Here is a 24,275-nt window from a genome sequence, read left to right on the forward strand (position 1 = left end):
TAGGTAAGGTTTAGGTTAAGGTTAGGTTAAGGCTAGGATTGGTTAAGGTTAGGGTAAGGGTTAGGATAAGGCAAGGTGCGGGTATGGTAAGGGTAAGTGTCCAGGAAGTGAATTTAAGTCAATATAATGCCCCCAAAAGTGATCTAAACAAACGTCCATGTGTGTTTGTTTGCGTGTGTGTGTGTGTGTGCCCATGTATGTCAAAGAGAGAGAGAGAGAGAGAGAGAGAAAGAGAGACAGAGATGCACAGTACAAAATGTGTTAACCTTTGAAGCCATACCGCTACTATGACTGTTGAAAGCGGGTTAAGAACTACTGAAAATCCATGAAAGTATAAAAGAATCAGCCACGCGAATATGTTTGAATGACAGCTGTGCACATCTGCCTGCATGCTTACACGCAGCCGGGCTGTCGGCGGACAAATTCAGCGAGCTGTCACTCCAAATCCTAGTCGACTTTTTTTTCGGCTCTCAAACACAGACATCAAGTGCAAGAGCTACAACTGATCAGTGTTGTAATAAATAAAGGATCCTGATTATATCTATGTACAAATATGACATATGTCAAGTGTGACTGGTCACTGCTCAACAATTTTCCAGCTCACGGTTCATTTATCTTTAACATTGCCTTTACACTAGCACTACCTGAGCATCTCTCAATACTTTGTCATTGTGCTCCTTAACCTACTTACCCTCATCCACATCTTCATCCTCATCTTACTCTTTGTTGCTACTGCTGCTGCTGCCCCCCCAACCCATTTTCACCTCTCCCCTGCCTCTTGGTTTCCATAGATTTAATGTCCTATATCGATTAACAGGCAGCAATGAAAGTGATGTGTTTCCCCTTTCCCCGCTCATATTTTAACCAGCGGCTAATCAATACGGGGAGGCCTCACAGCAAGGACATAGGTTCACTTATAGCGGAGGATTAAACTGTGAGTGTGTGTCATTGGGGTTACTGGACGTGTTAGAATCCATGCAATCACGCATGAACGAGTGCTAATGGGCCTCTGCATGTGCAAAAATACATGCAAACACATGCAATATTTTCAGTGCAATTGTGCTGTTAACACTCTGCAAGCTTCTATAAAGCAGTCAGGTAATGTTGGATGGAAGAGCTGACAAGTGGGGGGGTGGGGGTGAAAATAAACACAATACCCAAAAGCAATGCATAATTCTATAGCATTTTCATCCATGTATTCTTTTCTTAGCATGTTTGTAGTTTACTCTCCCGAAGGATGTAATTCAGAAAAGCTGTAGTGCATATATGTGTGTTTATTTGAATAAAATATTGTAAAACAATGACGATGCTTTGATAATTCATAGTGCATGTCCAGTATATTATAAACATTGATGCATTGTGTTATTATAACTATTTATAGTTAATAAATGGTCTATCTATACTTATATTGCAAGATGCTTTATTCGAATCATGTAGATGAGTATTGAGAATACATTTTCAATCAGTCTGTATATTTTATATATATAGCTGTGGTGACATATTTTGAGCATTTACTTAAATTTAAGTCGAATTTTTAAATTATACTCACAATTAATGTAACAGGCCTTATATATATATATTGACGTAAAATATTGACTTGTAAAATAATAACTTTAATATCTTAATGGTGTGGAACGTACAATATTTCCATCTGAAATGTAGTGCAGTACAAGAGTAAAGTACCATCAAATGGAAATACTCAAGTATAACTACCTCAAAACTGTAGTACAGGACTTGAGTAAATGCATTTAGTTACAGCCCAGAAAGTATAATAATAATTTTTAAAAAAATATATATATATAAGATAATCCTTTATTAGTCCCCAGCGGGGAAATTTGCAGGCTTACAGCAGCATAGAGTTAAAGTGCACACAAGAGACATAGTAAAGAAAGACAAGATAAAAATAAAATGAAAAATGAAAAATAAAAAATAAAAATAAAAAACAAGTATTATAAATAAGCAATAAAAACAGTAGAAAAACACAATAACTGAAATATAATATTTACAGACAGGAAAAAAAAAACTATATTAACTATATTATAATATATATATAATATTTGTTGGTAATTATGACAATACCACTAGTAGAAGTTATAGTACACTTACTAATAGTAGTTGTTATTCTAAGTCAGAAATAGACACATTTTCAAAGTAGGCAGAAAGCATTTTAGAGGCACGCGCAGGGGCAGATAGGTGGAGCTCGTGCGCAGCTGGTGTCACTCATCAAACGAGAGAGAGAGAGAGAGAGAGAGAGAGAGAGAGAGAGAGAGAGAGAGGGAGAGAGGCCGTCGGGTGCAGACCAGAGGGTACCACAGGACACCGCTGCCCGTGCTCCTGCTGGACCTCAACAACTAGCAACCGAGGCGCACATTCCCAACCTCCTCGCTCCCGTACCTCCCCGTCGCCGGGTTAACCTTCGGATACTCCGCCACTCGGACGGAAAGCGGCAAGTTCGGAGTCCAACACGACAACGCGTATGTAGCAGTAGTATAGTAGTACAGCGTGTTTAGGGGCAGTGTGTAGTGTGTGTCTCTCGTGGACGCTTTGGACCCTGTGAACCGGAGCGGACGGAGCAGCGTGGACCTTTTTTTTTTTTTTTTTTTTTTTTTTTTTTTTTTTTTTTTTTTTTTTTTTTTGACTTTACGGGGAAAGCTACGTTCACGGATTTGAAAGGACAAACAGGACTGGTTGTGACACGGAGGAGTAGTCTGTCCGCTAAATGGACTGGTCGCCCGGCTGGCTACGAGGATTAGCAAGCGTCATGACAATTACATAATATCGTTCTTGCCACAAAAATAAATAAAAAAACAGCGAACAAACTGCTAGCGGGAGCGACGTAGGACCCGTATACAACCAGTATACAACCAACCAGTATACAACCAACCAGTATACAACCAGTCCACAGTCCACCCGTAGAGACCCGGGCTGTGGACGCTGAGGTCATTGTGAACTCTTGGACATATAGTAGCCTAACCGTGTGTCGTCCCCTCTTTTTCTCTCTTTATGCTACAAAGTAACGACGGCTACAACTCCAACTAGCATAACTGTGAAGTTAGCGGCACTTGTAGCAAATGTAAAAAAAAAAACACAAGATAAAGAAGACCGCAAGCGTCGTCTTAACTTCCGGTCGGGCAAAGTCGACATAACGCACGGCGACGTTTGACAGTAACCCGCCCGTGGTCCTCCAAGGGGCTGAAAGGTCACCGGGACCGGTCATCTCTCTCTCTTTTCTCTCTCCTCCTCCTCCTCCTCCTCCTCCTCCTCCCATCAGTCCGTTATGAAGATGTGAACTCTTCCCTCCCTCCCCTTCCTCTTTCTCTCTTCGCCGTCCCGGACGCTTTGATCTTTTTTCCCTATTTTCTTTTTTCCTCTCTCCCCCCTATTTGGTACAACGAGATCAAAGTGGGCGACTCCCGCCTCTCTCTCTCTCGGGGGATGTACGAAAGCGTGGATGTTGTGGGTTTCAGCCCGAGCCCGAGCAGCCCCAATCCCGGCTCTTTTCTGGGCATGGACTACTACCACAGACCCCCGGGGCTCGGGCCGGAGAAGGGACTGCTGTCCGGTGTCGGAGGGCTCCAGCGGCCGTTCGGAGGGTCCCTGGTGACCAGCAGACACTGGAGCGGATCCAGCCACTGTGAGTTCCATTGAGAAATTGCAAGTTTTGGACTTGTACACATATTAACTGCAAGGCACACTGCAATTAGTCAGTGTGGATCATTTAATCATTTACATGCCAGCCCCTTTTTTCTAGTACCAGGTGCCCCACAGCCTCTTTTTCTACTCCCCTATTAAATAACTTTAGATTGGAAATAAACACACCTTACTATACTATAGTAAGTAGTGTCATTCACTTTGACTGTACTATTCTGCTGCTCAGCATCTTTCCTTATGTACTTATAATATACTTAGTTCCTGAGAGCATTCTGGAGCGGCTTCCACACTAGCTACTGGTCGTTTTAAAATATAATGGATATTTCTACTTGGAAAATAGTTCCTTTATTTAAAAGCTGCATTCAGTCTCAGATGACCCATCTTCCTTTTTACAACCAGGTCATTAATGTAGCTGCATGTCTGGTGCTGTGCGTTATGCAACTTGAGGGTTTGGTTTATGTTTTTGTGACTGGAGTTGACCTCAGTAGGTCAAGCAGCTGCCATGCTCTCATTTACCAAATCCTTAGCCCATCCTGACCCCAAGCTCAGTGCAGTTCTTGGCGGCGAAGGCTGAACCTCACGGGTGTTTTACATCGCCTACGCAGACTTTAAATGCAAAACACATAAATGGTTCAGCGCTCAAAGGTTTAGTTCAGTGGTTCTCAACCTTTTTTCAGTGATGTACCCCCTGTGAAATATTTCTTTCAGCCATGTACCCCCTAACAAGCGCAAAGCATTTTTGGTTGAAAAAAAGATGTAATACACAGCGCTCTGCCATCAGTGTCTGATTTATTAAACTGTCAACACTGAAGATTGCATTGTTGCATTGAATTCAGTTCATGAACTTACAATTATATTTTATTATTATTATTATTATTTTATTTTATTTTAATATTTATTAAATAACTATTTTTAAAGGATTTTTGAATGGATGCTAATTTTAAATATATTTTAAAAAAATCTCACGTACCCCCTGGAGTGCCTTCACGTACCCCCAGGGGTACACGTACCCCCATTTGAGAACCACTGGTTTAGTTGATTCGTAAATCAGTGGATTGATGGACATTTTTTCTGCAACTATTTTGATAGTCAATTAATCCACCAACTTTTCAAGCAAAACTTTATTATTATTACCTAGTTTTCAGTTTGTCAAATTTATAGGATTTTGTGTCTTTCTTTGTCCTGTGTAATAGTGAACTGATTGTATTTTGGGTTTGCGATTGTCGGCTGGGCAAAATCATTCTTAAATCTTGGGCTTTAGCCACTTTCTGGCATTTTTTTATAGACCAAACAACGAACATACTTATTGAGAAATAATCATTAGCTCAATCAATAATTAATATAGCAGTTAGTTGCAACCCTAGAAGCACATAGTATTACAAGTGTTTTGTATACTAATTTAATTACCCAGGAATTAAGGGGCACATTATTTACAAGAATATTACTATTTGCAATAACTATTATTATTTATATTGATATTGGTTTATGATAATTAAAACAACGTTGTGTATTTTTTGTTGTTTATGGCACCTTCCAAATTATTGTTATAGTTTCAGTTTTTGTTTATGCTTGTTAGTCTATAAGGCAATCTTCAGGCCATTTATCTGAGTGACCCTGGGATGGAAATTCAGAAACATTTAAATCTTAACATAGCGGTTAATACTAACAAAGATTATACTAATTTTGATACAATAGTTATATTAGAAATACCATATTTTGTGCACTTTTACACTCTAGCACCATGTCTTGGCTTCACCAGTGTACCATGTTGGGTATCGTTTACACATTTGAAAATACTATACCTGAGTTTTTGTATTAATACCAAGATCATGTTTTACTATATTTTATTTTGAGGAATGTTTTTATTTTCTAAATTAAAATGAGAGAAGCCACATTTCTCAAATCTTTAAGGCCTTTACAACACGAAAATACAAAATATGAATATTTCATGTCAAAACTATTCTTACTGGCAGCGATGCAAATTTGCTACAGTTGCAACACCAGTTCAATGAAAGGTTTTAGATTTGTTTAGGATCCTATTGACCCAGAGCAGTATCTGCCAGTCTGTTTGAGCTAAATTGTTGTATAGCCTAAGCTACTGTAAGCAATTCATTTGAGTTTCCTTTAAGTGAAATGAGTGGATTTGATTTACCTTGTAAACAGTTAGGCTTTGTACATGTCGAGAGCTTTTATTGTGAAAAGCAAAAAGGGATGTTGGTTCAAGTGCCAATACCAGCATGCTAAGGCCGAGATGCATGGTGCACCCTGGACCCGGTCGCAGGTCTATCAAAAGAATACCACACACACAAAACACCTTGCTGCGAGTTGACAGCACCGGTGTCACATGCTGGATACAGTCAGCCCTGGAGTGAGACGGTGACCCAAGGGTGAGGTCTCAGTGATGTCACTGCGTGACACAGCCCCTTGCACAACAGAGATGAAGTCATAAAGATGGAGGAGTGGACTCTGGTCGGCCGGTGGGAAACAGAAGGAAAGAGAGACATGTAGAAGCGAGAGAGGGGAGCGCTCGTAAATTCAAGCTGTAAAGACAAGGGAGGATTGCCCTGTGTATGTGTGTGTGTGTGTGTGGGGGGGGGGGGCTGTCTTTGTGCGTGACTGGAATGAAGAGCGCACCATACGGGTTCAAAGGTCAAAGGCCGTACACAAACGCGCGGGTACGCACACACATTCAGCGCCTGCTCCGGCGACATGCAAGCAATGGCCTGGGGATAGTGGTGCACTCTGTGTGTGTGTGTGTGTGTGTGTGTGTGTGTGTGTGTGTGTGTGTGTGTGTGTGTGTGTGTGTGTGTGTGTGTGTGTGTGTGTGTGTGTGTGTGTGTGTGTGTCTGGGTGTGATCCAGTGCAATGAGTCACCAACAATTGGGAAGTGACCTACATCTCTCCCTCTCTTTATTTCTCCTTCTATCTGCCTCTTTCTTTCCTGTGTCAGCTGCCCAGTCATCACTTCTCCGCACTGAATGACCTCTCTTTTCTGTCTGCCGGACACACACACACACACACACACACACACACACACACACACACACACACACACACACACACACACACATATCCACTCCCACTCGCAGTTTGTCTGGGAATGTGAAGGCATACTGACCAAGTTTGACCTGAGTGTGAGTGTGTGAAAAGGGGGGGAGGTGGGACGGTTGTGTGTCAGCGTTTGCATCTAGGTGTCTTTATTTTATGTGTGTGTGTGTGTGTGTGTGTTTGTTCGATCGTCAGATGGCTGCTAAAAGAGCGGCAATGGAAAGCTGGTTATTAATTCATTTGCTCTAGTCAAGAGTCCTCTGGCATGGCACGTCCTTGTCTCTATTTGACTACATAGGAATGTCTTCACTCATGTCGAATCTTCACATCTTATATATTTTTTTAGAGACGGGATAAAGAAGAAAGAGAACTATGGCTGTTATTGTCGTACCATGTAGAATTACTAAAATGTCAATACAGCAGTTCTGCACAGGCTGCTGTTAATGTTTAGGTGTGCATTTTCCCATAGTGTGACTTGCTTAGGGTCACAAAATTACGTGAATATTCAAGGTGAAAACTTTCCATGCTAATTAACAGGAATTTATATATAATTTATCGGAATTTAAGAGCAGCAACAGGAATTAAAAAAAATAGAAGTTATTTATTCAGGCTGTATTTACCATGTAACATGCATAGACTCTAAATAGGAAGTGGACTTAGTCGCCGTGACATCACCCATTGGGTTTTGGACTGCCGTTTTGAGGCCTCATTTTTGGAATTTTGGCTATCGCCTTCTTGGATTTTGTCCCGTTGCCATATTGTTGTTTTTGCAACCAGTGAACGGAAGTGACCATATTTGGACTAAATAGTTGTGTTGCCGTGGTAGGGACGTCTTACACAGCTCTGGTCAGGACCTGTGAATCACAAGGTAGCCCCGCCCTAAAGCATACCCTGTAGTATGGTCTATCAAAATGGACCATAAATTATTAAATGATCATCATGCTGTATTGAAGAATACTTGACACTAGAGATTAAGACTACAAACTCATGTTCACAATGTTGACTGAGGTAATAAATCAAGTGAGAAGTTCATTTTCTCATAGACTTCTATTCAATAAGACTTCTCTTTGCAACCAGAATAGTCGCCCCTACTGACCTGTAGAGAGAATGCAAGTTAAAGACACTTCTGCACGGCTGCCTGGTTATATACAGATAGAAGCTAACCTTTAACTATATCATAAGCAGAAATGGTCAATTATTTTATCAAAACATAACGTTACATAGTGAAACATGCCATGTGGTGAGTCAAAGAAATTGTAAATAGCAGCAAAACATATGCACTCTTTATGACATACTTAATCTAAATACTGGACTAGAATCAATGTCTTGATTACCTAGTTTTTCCAACTCTCTAGCTAAATTATAATAATAATTGTGATATAATTACATAAACCACTAGCCAACTCCTAGTCAAAGCCCAGCAATGGTACTAGTCTGTACGTGCACTTATTAGTGTGAGTTAGTTGGTGTTTAATGTACATCAGGAGAAAGCCATTAGCAGTGATAACGGACATCAGTGAGGCTTAACAGCATCGACAATAAAATGTTTGAGGACGCCATGTTCGGCGTCTGTCCGGGCCTCTGAGCTGAGAGAGCATGCTCTCTGTTCAGGAACCGTTCGTTGGCGTGAGGCCAGGACCGCCCGGGAAGACCATTTAACAGTAGTTTACATCAGATTTGGAAAAAACGGCTTACCCCACCGCTGGCTGACATTTAACGCTGTGAACTGACCTAAGGACAGAGATGGGCGGCTCCGCCCAGGGGCAGGGACCGCCCAGACTTTGAAATTGATTTAACAGGGCTTTATTTGTAGCCCCGGGCCAGAGTAAAACCCAAGCTTAGTATCATGTACAGTCCCTTGTCTTGACTTTTCCTTGACAAATGTAAGCCAGCGGCAGGTGTCACCACAATGTTTTTAATTGTGTGCAGCATTCAGCTTCCATTGCTTTTCATTTTGCATTCCTGTGTCGCACAATGACAAACATCTGACCTTCCCTTTCACCTTGGGGAGGCGTAGAGAGGAGATCCTGGCAGAGATAACAGGAGCGGAGGAGGCGGCCACTGATTCAAGACAGATAACGCCCAGCGACAGCCAAACACGGACCACCATAGCAACAAAAAAAAGACATTTATCTATTCAAGTCATCAATTCAACAGTTTGCCTCAGCATTGAGATCTACCATGCCTACATTAGGGTAACTTGTGTTCTACGATAAAGAATACATTATAGTAATACAGCTGGGCTGTAAACTCTCCTATTTATTATATACTGATCTATATTTAGTAGTGAAGAGTCAAAGTTAAGATTACAGGTTCTAATTTAATAACAAACAGAAATATGCTCAGTGTGTTTATTCTCTGTTTTGAAGCTGTTTTAAAGCTTTATGAAACTAACTCCGGCTTCATTGATCCATCACAGAATGGAGACAGCAGATTGAGCTAAAGCTAGTTAGCTGACATTAGCTCAGAAAGACGCAGTATAACGTAACATTACAAAGTTTTTCATGCAAGTAGTCAGAGACAGTCTAAAGAGAGTCCAATATTTCTTCCTGAGGTGGAAGAAGTAGGCTACTCAGAGATTTTACTTAAGTAAAAGTAGCAATACTACCATTTAAGAATACTCTGTTATAGGTAAAAACTGCATTCAAGTAAAAGTACATTATTACTATCAGCAGCAAAATATACTTGAAATACCAAAAGTAAAAGTACTAATTATGCAGAATGGCCCATATCAGAATGATATATATATTATATTAGTGGATTATAATTAATAATGCATTTCATCATTATACAGGAAGTCTTACCTGGTAAAGGTTGGGCTCATTTTTTATATATATATTAATCTGCAACCAGTCATAATTCTCTCTAATATCTATTTTATATTGCTGCTTCAATCTGCTAGTTTCTAAGACTGCAGATGTTGCAATTTGCATACAGTGATTTCTGTTTTTGTTTTTTTTGTAACTAGTATAGTATATTCTTGTGACCTTAGGACACAGTTACACCTTTCATGAATGTCTCGACATGGGATTGCATCCAAAAATAATTTGCCAATAACAATGTTTTGTCAAATGACTGTAGATGTACAAAAAATTGGGTCATTTAATTTTATTCACTGATGAGATTCATTTATTTGTCATTTATTAAAGCTTTTATCCTGTTTAGATTCAAATATGAGTCACAATGACGAGTCACCAATATTCCTACATTGGTTCTCCTGTCTGTTTCTCTAAACTGGGGGTGTGCCGACCGACCTCTACTGTTGGTAATATACTAACTATAGACAAGTAGCTAATAAAAACCCACTTCAAAAAACCAGAAAGGGTCCCTTTTAAAATACCTCCTCCCTCAAAAAACAAGAAAAAAGTCTTGCTCTGTATCAAAAACCTAGGGCTAAAAGCTGTACATTCTGTACATTCACGCTGGCGACTAAGGCCACGTCCACACTAACCCGTTTTCAAATGAATCCGCATATCTTTTTCTGCGTTTGCACCGAGCGTCCACACTACACAGCGTTTTAGGGCACCGAAAACGAATAAGTCTGAAAACTCTCCCGAGGACGGAGAAGTTTGAAAACGCCGCGTTTTCATGATAGTGTGGATGACTGAAAACGAAGAAGTCCGAAAAAGATGACGTAGGCACCGGCGTTCGCTATTTGATTGGTTCTTAGCAGTTACGACGTGTCATTCCCTGATTCGTCACCCCCTTACCACGTGACCCTTTTCCGGAAGAGAACAACAGCCTTGATACCGATCGACTACCAGGTTAATTCAACATGGATAATGTGGTATTTGTTACAAATGTTTGTACATAGACGTTCAAACATGTAGGGACTTAGGACCCAGGGGAGCACAGGTCACCCATGACAACCCGGAGGGGGTTAGCGGTCTTTGTCTTCAGCTGGAATCAGCTGATATGGAGCGATTAGAGGGGCGTGTCCCGCGGCCTTATCAGCCCTACAGAACGGACTTCTGATGGACTTGTGTTGACCAAATGTATGGACCCATAATCTAGTAAACTTCGTTTAATGACTGTTCGTTTAAAGTACATGTGCTGTCTGTGTGGGAGAGATAGAGTTAGACCTGCAGTGTTGTAACTAAGCTTGAAAAATAAAACTTCTAAAAACTTCCACGAAATGTGTCTGTTTGAGTTTATGGAGGAAGATTTTAGTGGAAGTTCTTAAGTATCAAGCACGACGCGTATCAAGAGTAGTGTAATCGTATTATCTGTAACCAAGCAACCAATGTACTTCCTGTTTACACCGGCATGTGCATGCCCAGTGTACGTGAATAGTCACGTGATATTTGTTTTCAGGGGAGCAAGTCTGGACACACATAATTTCGAAAACGATGCTGAAACGCATGTGTGGACGGAGATCTTAAAACCCCGTTTTCATTTGAAAACGAGTGAAAACGGGTTAATGTGGACATGGCCTAAGTCACGCCAATGCAGGAGCGGGAAGTGATAGGAGGAGGTCAACAAGCGCACGGATGTAAACAAGAGTGAGGGATGCTTGGAAATAGGAGGCGAAGAGCAGAGAGAAGTTTAAAAGAGGTCAGACAGTGCTGAGGGGAATGGTTGGCTAGCATGTCAGTGAGAGGAGAGCAAAGACAAACAGAGGAGAGAGGGGAAGATGGAGGGATGGTATGATGGCTGAGGAGGAGGATCACCTCTCTTTATTTCTCTAAGTCTCTCTCTCTCTCTCTCTCTCTCTCTCTCTCTCTCTCTCTATGTAAACAGAGCAGGCCAGTGGAGGGGAGTTGAATCTCCTCCATAGTGGAATGTCTGGTATGGCTACTAAAGCAGGGGGAGGGGAGGTGTGCGTGTGTGTGTGTGTGTATGTGGTTAGGAGTTGTGGCTGGTATCTTAATCCAAAGGGTCACCTTTAAAAGGGTCGCAGTCCATCTTTGCCTGGTCTCTTAACAAAGATAACAAGCGGTTTGACAAAATGAGCCCAGACCCAGAATTAGCAGCGGGATGTTATGGTTAACTTACCACACAGCTGCTTGTGTAGTGCTGACTTGAACCAGGGTTGCTGTCTTAAACTACAAACTGAAACGAAAAAGAAAACAAGCTGTGATCATTTATTAAAACTTCATATAAACAATTTAAACCTAATTACAAATCGTGATAAATATAACCTATCCTAAGTGGATTAGGGAGCGACTTTTGGCTCAGTGTGTCAATTAAGGACGAGAGGAGCCAGGAGTAAGGCATTTCAGCAGCAAGGCAACTCAAAGCACTTCACATAGGACGACAAAAGACGGAGTGAAATGATTGTGAGTGGCTCTTGAAGTCAATCAAGAGCCAAGAGAATAAAAGAAAATACAAACGAGATTAAATCAAATAAGACAGGTGTGAAATAGAATAAAACCGTGCAGTGTAAAAAGGGATATAATAACACTACTGAAAAAATAACTAAACCTTTTTTGGAAAGCTGAATTAAACTTTAATGGGTGAATTGACTAAAATGAAATGTAAAAGTGAAAACTGAACTAAAATTCAATAATTAATTGAAAATTCAAAACTGTCATGACCTTGGCTTGAATTGACACGAGTAGCAGTACAAAGGAATTACCGAAAATAATTCGTTTAATTTAAAAAGGTTTAATCCAACCACAGCAGTTCATTTTACTGTGTCAATGGCAACATATTCCCTAACCGGCCCGGCTCGACCGTAACCTTGATTTCCACCGGACCAAAGCAATAAGTGATTAAGAGATTAGAGTTCGGATTGGATTAGAGTATAATGATACAACATGGTTTTTAGTACAAACAACATGTTCAATACAGTAATGATGAAAAAAAATGGCGTGCCATATAAATTATTTCAATAAAGATAAAGCTTTCTTTAAAAGTCACCTGTTTCCCAAATATCTCTTAGCTTATCCAGCTGTAGTAACAAATGTAAACACAAACAGCTGGGCGGCTTCAGGCCTTTTCTGCGATCACATTTTAAGAACTTTCCCCAGGGATTAAGAACATTATTAAGAAACTCATTGTCTTTCAACCACCAGGACCAGGGACTAAATAAGATTGTGGGGACATTCATCAAAAAAGGAAGTACTCTTGTATCAATTTAAGATGAGAGAAGAGCATTTTTCTTTGTTTGTTTTGAAAAGTAGTGCCAGGCAGAACTAAAATTGCCAGGACCTTCTTGATGGAAACGCGGCATTTGTATAAAAGAGGGAGTTTGTCCTTTACTAGCCCCTAACAAATCATAATGTCTGTACTGTCTGTATGAAGACAATATGGATTGCAGTACATATTTTGGGTGGTCCTAAGAATTGTATACAATACAAGTACTTTTTTTCCTTTTTCACTGTGCTTGCTTCATTCAAAACAAATACAATACTTTCTAAATAAGATTGTCGTTAACAAGGTTACAGGCAAATTGGACGTAGAAATCACACCTATACATGCTTCAGAGCTCATGATGCCCCATTCTGTGTACACAGATGTATCCATTTCTGTTCAACAGTTTATTTGATTTTGTCACATTTTTGTGTGAGTCAGAGATACAACAGACAGCAGGCATATGTCGTCATATTTTCTGACCTTATTACCCTAACACAATGGGGGAAATATAGTTTGGTGTTTTTATATTTTATAGATATAATGTATGGTGCTGTTAGATTGCCTTTTAAATTACAAGTGTGTGCAGAAGAGAAAACAGTTTTTGACCTCAGTGAGAAAGATCTTTTTTTTTTTTTTACAGGGCGAGGTGAATTTTTGTAAGATAAAAACAAGTTGTGAATTTTGGAAGTTTGACTTTTGGATTTTGGATATTCTCTGTTCCTTAAATGTCAAAGTATTCCGTTACCAGCTGAAACTGAAACTGTTGGTACAGAGCTGTGTTGTTAGTGGTTCATATGTTCTGGATTCCACTGAACAGCTATTCCTTTGAAACAACATGTTTATTTTTTGATACAGCTGATGGCACAAACATGGCAGTAGGCATTGAAAACCTACTTAAACCTGAATCAAGTTCGACATTAATCACAATAGATTCAAAATCATATTCAGTACCATCTGGGCTATGTAAGATGACTACAAAAAGGGTGGTGGACTAATATAATAATAATAATAATAATAATTTTGTTCTGGATATCGGCTCCTTTCGCAACTTGGGCAAAGATTTTTTTGGTTGCATTTCACATTTACAAAATAGTTAAATGTGATGCTTGATAACTGCCATCTAAGACTGATACCTATCTTACCCACATCCACTCACCTGACTCGACCCCTTAAGCATATTTCCTCCTCTCCACAGCCATCGAGACTGAGAGCACAAGTTCGGGAGAGGACCTTCTCGTCCCCAGCCCCGCCTCTCCTCCACCTCCACCGCGCATCTACAAGCCCTGCTTTGTATGTCAGGACAAATCCTCAGGATACCACTATGGAGTCAGCGCCTGCGAGGGTTGCAAGGTAGGCCGCAAAAACGCATGAGTGGGCCACACTGACACTGACACAGCACACACTGCAACATTCACTCTGGGTAACTCGGGCTGCAGCTAACAATCTATTTTGACATCTGGCGATTATTTAAAGTCATCGATCATTTATCAGATAAAAGAGAGAAAGCTACATTTGATTATCTCCAGTGTTTTATTCAAAACCAAAACTTATCCTTCGTCTTCTTATAAAATCTTGTAAAAAAATAAATTAAAAAAAAAACATTCAGCCATGCACTGTGAATAAAGGGCAATAGTGACTAATGTGTATTTAATCAGATATTGCTCAAGCTTCTGTTGTGAAGAAATAAAGGATTCTTTGTAGACTTTCTCTGACTGATGTCATGAAATATTCCAGAACCTCCCTAACATTACGTTACACTCCAGTGTCACTTTGACCTTATTTCAGCTAATTAGCGTTAGCTTTATCTGCCGTCTCTAGCACATTTCGTTTTACTTTGCAAGATAAACACACAATTACAAAAGTTCATTTATAAATACCTTCCATCTGTTTTCCCTCCGTCTTTGTGATAAATGTAGCGTTAGCTTTATCAGAGTCGCCAAGGGACGCTGTATACCTAAAGCAACATAAAATGTTAATCTTAACATGCTACATTACTGAAATGACGGTATTCTCTACAGGGGCTGGGGTAGAGAGGCAGAGTCACGCACCTCACTGTGTCCCCCATGGGACCATATTTTGGAAAAATAGAGGTGCAGAAGTCAATAGGGAGCAGTTTGTATTGTTTGCTTGTCAAGAAAGTTGCATTTTGTCGCAGAACTGTTTAAGTATGAGACTGTGGAAATTCATAATTAGAAAGGAGGGATGATGTTGTTTTACACAAAACTAAATTATACTATGACAAATCGAAGACAAACTCTGACTTTCTTGACTTGCAAAATTATCTATTAAATGGACAAACTTCATATGTGTAATTCATGGCACAATTCGATTTGGAAGACAAATATTTTTCTTTTTGCTGTTGACTTCGGTGTGACACTAAAAAGGGTAATACTTCCCCTCGCGGTAGGCCTTTTTTTTTTTTACCTGGCTTCATCTTGACAAATTTTACGATGGGGGGGCTGGTGGGGTGCTCCATTGCTTTGTGACACACTTTTAGGAAAGGTCACAGTCTGCAGGGGAATGTTTTATTAAAGTGGCCCTATTATGCTTTTTCCACTTCCCCTTCTTCAGTATGTTATATATATTTTTGTACATGTAAAAGGTCCGTAGAGTGTAAAACCTGAAGTCCGCGCCTAAAAGGAGTTACCCTCCCCCTCAGAAGCTCATGAGCTGCCTGAAACGGCTCCATTGAATTCTCTCCTTCACTTCCGTAACTTTATGAGGTCACAATGTAACGGAAGTAACGTAAAACTCCTTCCGGCTAGTTTGGCCCTCAAACAACAAAAGAGAGAGACGGAGCTTTGAAATGTGAAACGTTGACCAATCAAAACAGAGTGGGCTAGCTGACCAATCAGGGCAGACTTTGCTTTCTGGAGGGAGGAGCATTGCCTTGAGAGTGAGAAGAGGTGCTGCAGGACAGCCAGGATGAGAAAACAAGGCGGATTATGAGCATTAACGCATGTAAACATGTTGTAACTGTAACTTGAGATAAAAATATGCACCTGAAAAAGAGCATAATAGGGCCTGTTTAAAACAAAGTTGCATGCGGAAAAAACATTGATAAACCGCCACAAGTTAACTTCACCCATTGGCGGATACGTTGACAGTTTGCCATTTTTCAATCCAGAAATAAAGCAGCGGCATCATTTTCTGTTATTCATCACGAGAGCTACACAGGGCGCGCAATTGGCCGACCCACCGTTGCATCGGTCAATTGCCCGACTAATCCTCGACGAAATCCTCAATGAACTAGTTGTGAAACACATGCAGGCCGCAGCAAGTAAACTATAGTACATTAGACTACTGAGTATTTGCATAATGTGTAAGCGGAGAGGTCGCAACCTTTGCGCCTCCCTTAGGATCTGTAAGCCTCTTTGCCTCATCTAATCCCACACACACACACACATACACAAATAATCTGTGCATGCAATTAGTATCTACTTTGATATCTGTGTGAGGGGCTTTTGTGCGCTTGTGGTCATGTCCTTTTATAACACACTTTGACCTGCTTACCAGCTGCCCGTCAACAATAAAATAATAAAATGCAGCACTGATCTTAGTTACAGGAAGTGCCAGTTTTGGTTCTGACACCAAGGTCGCTCCTCTTTTTTTATTGCACCTCCAAAATGTTCTGTTCTGTTCCCCTGCCTGTCATTGTCTCAAAAAAAATGTTTTCTCTCTCTCTCTCCTCGTCAGGGTTTCTTTCGGAGGAGCATCCAGAAGAACATGGTGTACACGTGTCACCGAGACAAAGTGTGCGTCATAAACAAGGTGACGAGGAACCGGTGTCAGTCCTGTCGGCTGCAGAAATGCCTCGAAGTTGGCATGTCCAAGGAGTGTGAGTACAGTTATGCAGAGGCGGTGCCAGGAACTTTTTTTGTTTATGTTTTGCCAAATAAAAAAAAAATATTTTTCCCTCTCACCTGTGGTGCTATTTATCAATTGTTTTGGTGAGTTGTACAGCGATATCGTCTGCCTTCCCTCCAATATAATGGAACTATATGGTTTTGTGGAGAAAAAAAATAAAACATTTGAAAAAAACAGCCAAATCTCACTCCGGAAATCTTCCTCGCAACAAGGTCAGTGGATTACCTGGAGCAGCCGGGTCATGATTATCTAACACATCTCTACGGCCGACGACTCCAAAACTCTGCAACTCACACCAAAACAATCCATAAATAGCACTACAAGTAACAGGATAAATATGATTTCAGTGATGAACTGTCCCTTTTAATTTTGGGTTGTCACGCAATAATAAAACAGAACATTAGCACTAGATGACTTCAAGCAGGCAGCACAGTGATGTGTTTCTACCTTGATATTTGTCTCCCTCTGGTGGCCTTTCTCAGTTGATACATGCCCCACAAAACCACTGGCACTCATATAACCAGCAGTTTGAATCACCATATGGCATCTGCGTTTTTTAATCTTAAAGGAGTAATCCAGAGATTTACTGTTGGTCTTCTATATATGACTCCATACACTGGCAGGATTACAAAAAAGAATGGTCAAAATTAATTCAACAAGATATAAACTACAGGCCAGTGAGAAGCATAAATAAACACTATAGAGTTTTAAAATTCCAGCGACAGTAGAGCTCCCAAAGAGCAGCCTCACTGTCCTTAGTTTGAGAGGTGAGATAGAATTTGCTGCTTGAACTTCCGAGCTAAATCTTCCAATCTTTCTCTACTCCCACCATCCAGTGGTGCGAAACGACAGGATGAAGAAGAAGAAGGAGGATAAGAGGCAGGGTGAGACGGAGATCTACGTCCTGTCGGCAGACACGGAGCAGATGATCGAACGAGTCCGCCGGGCCCACCAGGACACATTTCCCTCCCTCGGCCAGCTGGGAAAATACACCACGGTATGGGCACAAACACCAACACGCATACTTTAATAAAGAATAGTTGCTGTGAGGAACTTTTAAATAGTTATCTAACAGTCTCAAAATAATACTGATGCCTCATAAGTAAACGCGACCATCAGCGCTGGAGGGAAGTGAGGCTCAGGAGAACCAGAACCAGTACAGAGCAGGGCAGACTGTCAGACGCCTGCTGCAGTAAAATTAGAGGTTTTCTAAAGGGACCCTGGTGCTGAGAGACACTACTGCTTTTGTTAGCAAGGACCAACAAAATCTACACAAAATTAAAGTTCCTTGTAGTAACTTAAATAACTCACACCCAAAAAAAAAAACATTTAAACAAATACTGCTATTTTTTTGTTTTGTATTTTTATCAAAACAAAAAAATAATAGTTTGTGTCTCTCTGCATTTCTCTTCCTCACCTGACCCCTGAACCTGCAGAGCAACAGCGCAGAGCACCGAGTCTCTCTGGATGTCAGTCTCTGGGACAAGTTCAGTGAGTTGTCCACCAAGTGCATCATCAAGACGGTGGAGTTCGCCAAGCAGCTACCTGGTTTCACAACGCTAACCATCGCCGACCAGATCACCCTGCTCAAAGCCGCCTGCCTCGACATACTGGTGCGGGTTTACACACTCTCGGAGCCAAGTTACACAAAGACGGTACCCTAACAAAGACTTATCTTCTACTTAATTTGTCTCATGTTTCAGATTCTGAGGATCTGCACCCGCTACACCCCTGAGAAAGACACCATGACCTTCTCCGACGGTCTGACCCTGAACCGCACTCAGATGCACAACGCCGGGTTTGGACCTCTCACGGACCTGGTGTTCTCCTTCGCGAACCAGCTGCTGCCGCTCGAGATGGACGACGCAGAGACGGGATTGCTCAGCGCCATCTGCCTGCTCTGTGGAGGTACTGCACCTGTTTTTTCTAAGGGATATTAAAACAAATAATAAATGGAAGAAAATGATGAAGGATTGCAGAGTTACTTTTGTGTTTAGTGATATGGTGGGAGGAGAATGATTTAAGGACAGACATGTTTTTGTCTCTAGTGCCATGGAAATGATATGTGTTGTAGGGCTGTACAGATTCATGTTCTGTGTGGTTACTCTTATAGGTTAATGTGATTTGTCTGTGTGTGTGTGTGTGCACAGACCGTCAGGATCTGGAGGAGTCGGACAAGGTGGATGTTCTTCAGGAGCCGATGCTTGAAGCCTTGAAGGTTTGAAACTGACTTATTTTTATTAGAGACGCACCAAACGACCAGCTGCAGATCGAAACCGTCCAGTTTTCAGTCGCCATTTCTGTCTATTTTAGTTCTTAGGAATTGGTAGGTCAAAAAACGTCAATCGGATCGGCCAATAAAATTGCAATTGGTGCATCTAAGGATATCAACTGTTGGATGGCACAACATTTCCTTCAACTCACTAATTCCAAATCAGATATAATTTAATTTAGTCCCCCAAACCCCATCACTCCTATGGTAAATGACCTTGTTCCTCTGTCTGTAAATATAAAATCCACTGCAAGAAACTTAGGAGTTCTATTTGATTTGGACTTCAGTTTCAGACCCCACATCACAAAAATAGTCCAGTCTCCTTCAAATCAGAACCATCTCCAAAATAAAACCAATGCTCACTCACCCTGACCTGGAAAAAAATCATCCATGCATTTATCTTTTCAAGACTGGACTACTGTAACTCCCTCCTCTCTGGCATCAACCACAAGTCACTCTCTCGCCTCCAACTAGTTCAGAACGCAGCAGCTCGGCTTCTTACTGGTTTTAACAGACGAGATCACATCACCCCAATCCTGGCTTCTCTCCATTGGCTCCCTGTTCGTTTTAGAATTGATTTTAAGATTTTACTGATCACTTTTAAAGTACGTCTGGGTCTGGCCCCAACAAATATATTAGAAATGTTGACCCCGTATGAGCCAGCTCGCAGCCTTAGCTCCTCAGGTGGGGCCCTTCTGGCTGTTCAAAAGTCAAGACTGAAAACTAAAGGCGACCGTGCTTTCGCCATCAGGGCCCCTCGGCTCTGGAACGACCTGCCTCAGGAGATAAGGCTTGCGGAATCAGTAATCTCTTTGAAATCACTTCTTAAAACACATTTTTTCAGAATGGCTTTTATGCGATGTCGTCGCTTTAATGTTTTGTTTTATTATTGGTTTTACTATCTTATCTTATTTTCATATACTATTTTTTATCTATTTCATTTGATTTTATTCATTCTCACTTATTTCATTTTATTTCTAAGTTTAGTTTCATCCTATTGATTGTTTTTATCGTTTCATCTATTGTACTCTTCTATCTTTCTCAGGGTGTAAGTCTTACCTTAGTTTGTCTAAGCTTTCTTTTGTTTGTCTTGCTTTTGCTGCCTTGTCTGTCGAAGCACTTTGTAAACTCTGTTTTTAAAGGTGCTATATAAATCAAGTTATTATTATTATTATTATTATTATTATCTCTAATTACTTATAACACTATACTGTTACTTACAGTTTATAACCTTACCCTTTTATTCCAGACGTCCTCCAATTCCCCCCAAAATATATTTACATCTACAGAAAGCAAAGCATCATATGTAACTGAAGGCTTTGGTTAGAAACATACACGAGTCATATGTTCCTTATGCCAACAACTGATGTTGTAAAGAGACTAAAACTAACGTGTCACTCCGTCTCTCAACACTGTGTTACATTTGTTGTTACTGCAGGAGAGAATCTTTAAAAGTAGATTTGCTTTATTTTCATTATCCAGTGCTTAAAAAAGGACCCGTAGTAAAGCTCACTGTAATATTTAGATAACGTTATTCAACCAGGAGGGAATTGTGCGTTTGTGTCGGACTAATTTCAGCGGCGAATTACTACATATTTGATGTTGTGGTGAGTATTTGTGCAGCAGGGGGGTATAGGTGGGATTGGGTCTACATAAACTACAGTGTGTGTGTGTGTGTGTGTGTGTGTGTGTGTGTGTGTGTGTGTGTGTGTCCATGGTATTAAAAGAACAAACATGTCACCCGGGGCAACAGTGCAGCTCACTGATGTGGTTTTAGTCGTGTTTGGACAACAATGGAGCTCCAAAACACTGAGGGAAAATATGGGTCATGGTTTGGATAAACACACAGTTTATAAACAAATCCTCTTCCTCCATGTCTTTGTGTGTGGACAGATGTATGTGAGGAGGAGGAGGCCAGAGAAACCCTGCATGTTCCCCAAGATACTGATGAAGATTACTGACCTCAGGAGCATCAGTGTGAAAGGACACACACACACACACACACACACACATACACACACATAATTTACTTGCACGGAGCTACAGGCACGGGCAATGTGGTCTGCTGCCTACTGTGTAACATATTTCCTGTAAAAAACTATTAACTTTATATATATGTATATATATACACATGTATATATATACATGTGTATATATATATACATGTGTATAATAAGGGCAGTTAAACAAAGTTATCTAGAAGCACATAGGTCTACTGTACATAACCAGACATGACATATTATTGAATTGAATTATTATTGAACTTTTCAAAGTTTTTTGAAAAAAAGTATTCATGAAACACACGAAAAACGAGGAGGAGACTTTCTTTAGACATCATCAAACCGTCTCACGAGGACACGTTGGACCACACCAGCTTCCCCACATCAAGACTCGTTCCTTCATCCTGACCTTTTCTCTCTCACAGGAGCGGAGCGAGTGATCACGCTGAAAATGGAGATACCCGGCTCAATGCCTCCTCTCATCCAGGAAATGCTGGAGAACTCCGAGGGACTGGAGGGGCAGGGGGCCGGGGGAGGAAAAGGGGGAGGAGGAGGAGCCAGAGAAGAGGATGAAACGGAGCTCGGAAGCCGCCATCCAAGTCCGTCGCCCATATCGCTTTCCTCCCCGAGCCGGAGCCCCGCGCCCCGCTCCCCCTCCACCTGAAGCTCCACACTCCCCTTTCGCGTGCCGGTAGGAGGACTAAACATCTCGGTGGCGTGAGGTCGAATGAAAGCCGTTAAACTCTGCTGCCCGGACCGGATTTGTTTTCACAGACGCCATGGTTTTACACATCAAATGCAGAAAATAAACAGCATTTCCTGATTCCAGAAGGTTAATTATACGCTGACCGTATGAACCTAAACGAAGGATTGGGTAAAGACTGAATGTGGACGGACTGATGACGAGGACCTCTTAAATCAAACATTTTCTCCTTCATGAAAAGTCATGTATATTTGCAGAATCACTGTGTTATATATATATATATATATATATATATATATATATATATATATATATATATATATATATAAAAAAAACAAGAGTGTGAAAGAAATGATCACACGAAGGCAGACTTATCAAGAAGTTATTTTCCTAAATGTACATGTGTATATACTGTATTTCCTCAATACAACTGTAAAGAGTACTTCCTTCATCCTCTTCCTCCACCATCACCCCCCCACCGAAACCTCTGCTTTCCATCCCCTCACAGACACATCAGGGAGTATTAGTAATGCTTGACTTAATTTTCCTTCATTGGAATCAGAAATATAAACATTAATGAAATATTTTTTACAGCTCGTCAAGACGTGTTTAGTTTGTCTGCGGATGCAGCTTGAGCGACTCAAGTGAATTCACTGTGAAACATTGGGCATTCTGATTTTAAAGTTATGCCATGTCTGCCCGTTGGTGGACAAACTGTAATACGGGGAGTACAAACACCAGTCATGGGCGATGATGGGGGCCGTGTTTTGTTTTTGTAGTCCACACTGTCCTAGTCTGTTCACACAGTGCCATTGTCTCACCACAACGTCCATCACTCCACCACTTTTGTCGGGTACAAATCTTCGTTTTAAGTGTTGTCCTCTTTGATGTACGGTGCAGTAAAAACTCATTAGAAAGTATTAAGAAACACAGGGAGTTCAATAAAGAAGTGGGTGTTTCTTCCTCTGTCCCTCACAATTTGAAAAACGTGTTCACTGTTAAACAAAATGTCATTCTTTGATACTCACATTATCAAGCCAAAATGCCCAGAAAAATATATTTTCCCCATCAATATTTTCCGGTGCTCCACAAATGAAATGTTTTTTGATGAGCTGGCCTTTTAAAAGCCTCCTGCACACAGAAGAACCGCAGAGGGCCGCTTTAAAAGTCATAAACTGAAGGATAAAGATATCATTTTAAGATCGTCCACAACTTTTGTTATTACAACCAGGAGGACCTGATGAAACAGGTAACCTATGTCGAACAGCTGACTTTAGTTTAATAAAAATGTAGAAACCTTAACCTTATGGTCATTGTATGGATTTTAAGATTTTCGCCACATGGGGGCACCAAAAACGAGCTGTAAACACAACATACAGTGGGGCAAAAAAGTATTTAGTCAGCCACCAATTGTGCAAGTTCTCCCACTTAAAAAGATGAGAGACGCCTGTAATTTTCATCATAGGTACACTTCAACTATGAGAGACAGAATGAAAGAATCCAGGAAATCACATTGTAGGATTTTTAATGAATTAATTGGTAAATTCCTCGGTAAAATAAGTATTTGGTCACCTACAAACAAGCAAGATTTCTGGCTCTCACAGACCTGTAACTTCTTCTTTAAGAGGCTCCTCTGTCCTCCACTCGTTACCTGTATTAATGGCACCTGTTTGAACTTGTTATCAGTATAAAAGACACCTGTCCACAACCTCAAACAGTCACACTCCAAACTCCACCATGGCCAAGACCAAAGAGCTGTCAAAGGACACCAGAAACAAAATTGTAGACCTGCACCAGGCTGGGAAGACTGAATCTGCAATAGGTAAGCAGCTTGATGTGAAGAAATCAACTGTGGGAGCAATTATTAGAAAATGGAAGACATACAAGACCACTGATAATCTCCCTCGATCTGGGGCTCCACGCAAGATCTCACCCCGTGGGGCCAAAATGATCACAAGAACGGTGAACAAAAATCCCAGAACCACACGGGGGACCTAGTGAATGACCTGCAGAGAGCTGGGACCAAAGTAACAAAGGCTACCATCAGTAACACACTACGCCGCCAGGGACTCAAATCCTGCAGTGCCAGACGTGTCCCCCTGCTTAAGCCAGTACATGTCCAGGCCCGTCTGAAGTTTGCTAGAGAGCATTTGGATGATCCAGAAGAGGATTGGGAGAATGTCATATGGTCAGATGAAACCAAAATATAACTTTTTGGTAAAAACTCAACTCGTCGTGTTTGGAGGAGAAAGAATGCAGAGTTGCATCCAAAGGACACCATACCTACTGTGAAGCATGGGGGTGGAAACATCATGCTTTGGGGCTGTTTTTCTGCAAGGGGACCAGGACGACTGATCCGTGTAAAGGAAAGAATGAATGGGGCCATGTATCGTGAGATTTTGAGTGAAAACCTCCTTCCATCAGCAAGGGCATTGAAGATGAAACGTGGCTGGGTCTTTCAGCATGACAATGATCCCAAACACACCGCCCGGGCAACGAAGGAGTGGCTTCGTAAGAAGCATTTCAAGGTCCTGGAGTGGCCTAGCCAGTCTCCAGATCTCAACCCCATAGAAAATCTGTGGAGGGAGTTGAAAGTCTGTGTTGCCCAGCGACAGCCCCAAAACATCACTGCTCTAGAGGAGATCTGCATGGAGGA

The 24,275-nt window shown here is 41.1% G+C and overlaps 1 protein-coding gene across 1 annotated transcript; it reads left to right on the forward strand.

Moving 5' to 3' along the window:
- Positions 1–2,641: 2,641 nt before the first annotated feature.
- LOC129098134 (retinoic acid receptor alpha-B-like) lies at positions 2,642–21,890 on the forward strand. The gene is made up of 9 exons (XM_054607109.1): positions 2,642–3,634; positions 13,973–14,127; positions 16,474–16,615; positions 17,481–17,641; positions 18,081–18,257; positions 18,348–18,552; positions 18,795–18,862; positions 20,810–20,898; positions 21,340–21,890. The coding sequence occupies exons 1-9, from the start codon at positions 3,436–3,438 to the stop codon at positions 21,578–21,580; spliced, it is 1,437 nt and encodes a 478-aa protein (XP_054463084.1). The 5' UTR covers positions 2,642–3,435; the 3' UTR covers positions 21,581–21,890.
- The last annotated feature ends 2,385 nt before the right edge of the window (positions 21,891–24,275 follow it).

This window comes from Anoplopoma fimbria, chromosome 11 (genome assembly GCF_027596085.1).
Source record: "Anoplopoma fimbria isolate UVic2021 breed Golden Eagle Sablefish chromosome 11, Afim_UVic_2022, whole genome shotgun sequence".
Classification (NCBI taxonomy): Eukaryota; Metazoa; Chordata; class Actinopteri; order Perciformes; family Anoplopomatidae; genus Anoplopoma; species Anoplopoma fimbria.

Bases quoted from the DNA above. Each gene is read 5' to 3' on its own strand.
- LOC129098134 (XM_054607109.1), top strand. From the start codon at position 3,436: ATGTACGAAAGCGTGGATGTTGTGGGTTTCAGCCCGAGCCCGAGCAGC. The intron at 3,635-13,972 runs GTGAGTTCCATT...TCCTCTCCACAG, and splicing joins CTGGAGCGGATCCAGCCACT to CCATCGAGACTGAGAGCACA. The intron at 14,128-16,473 runs GTAGGCCGCAAA...TCTCCTCGTCAG, and splicing joins GCGCCTGCGAGGGTTGCAAG to GGTTTCTTTCGGAGGAGCAT.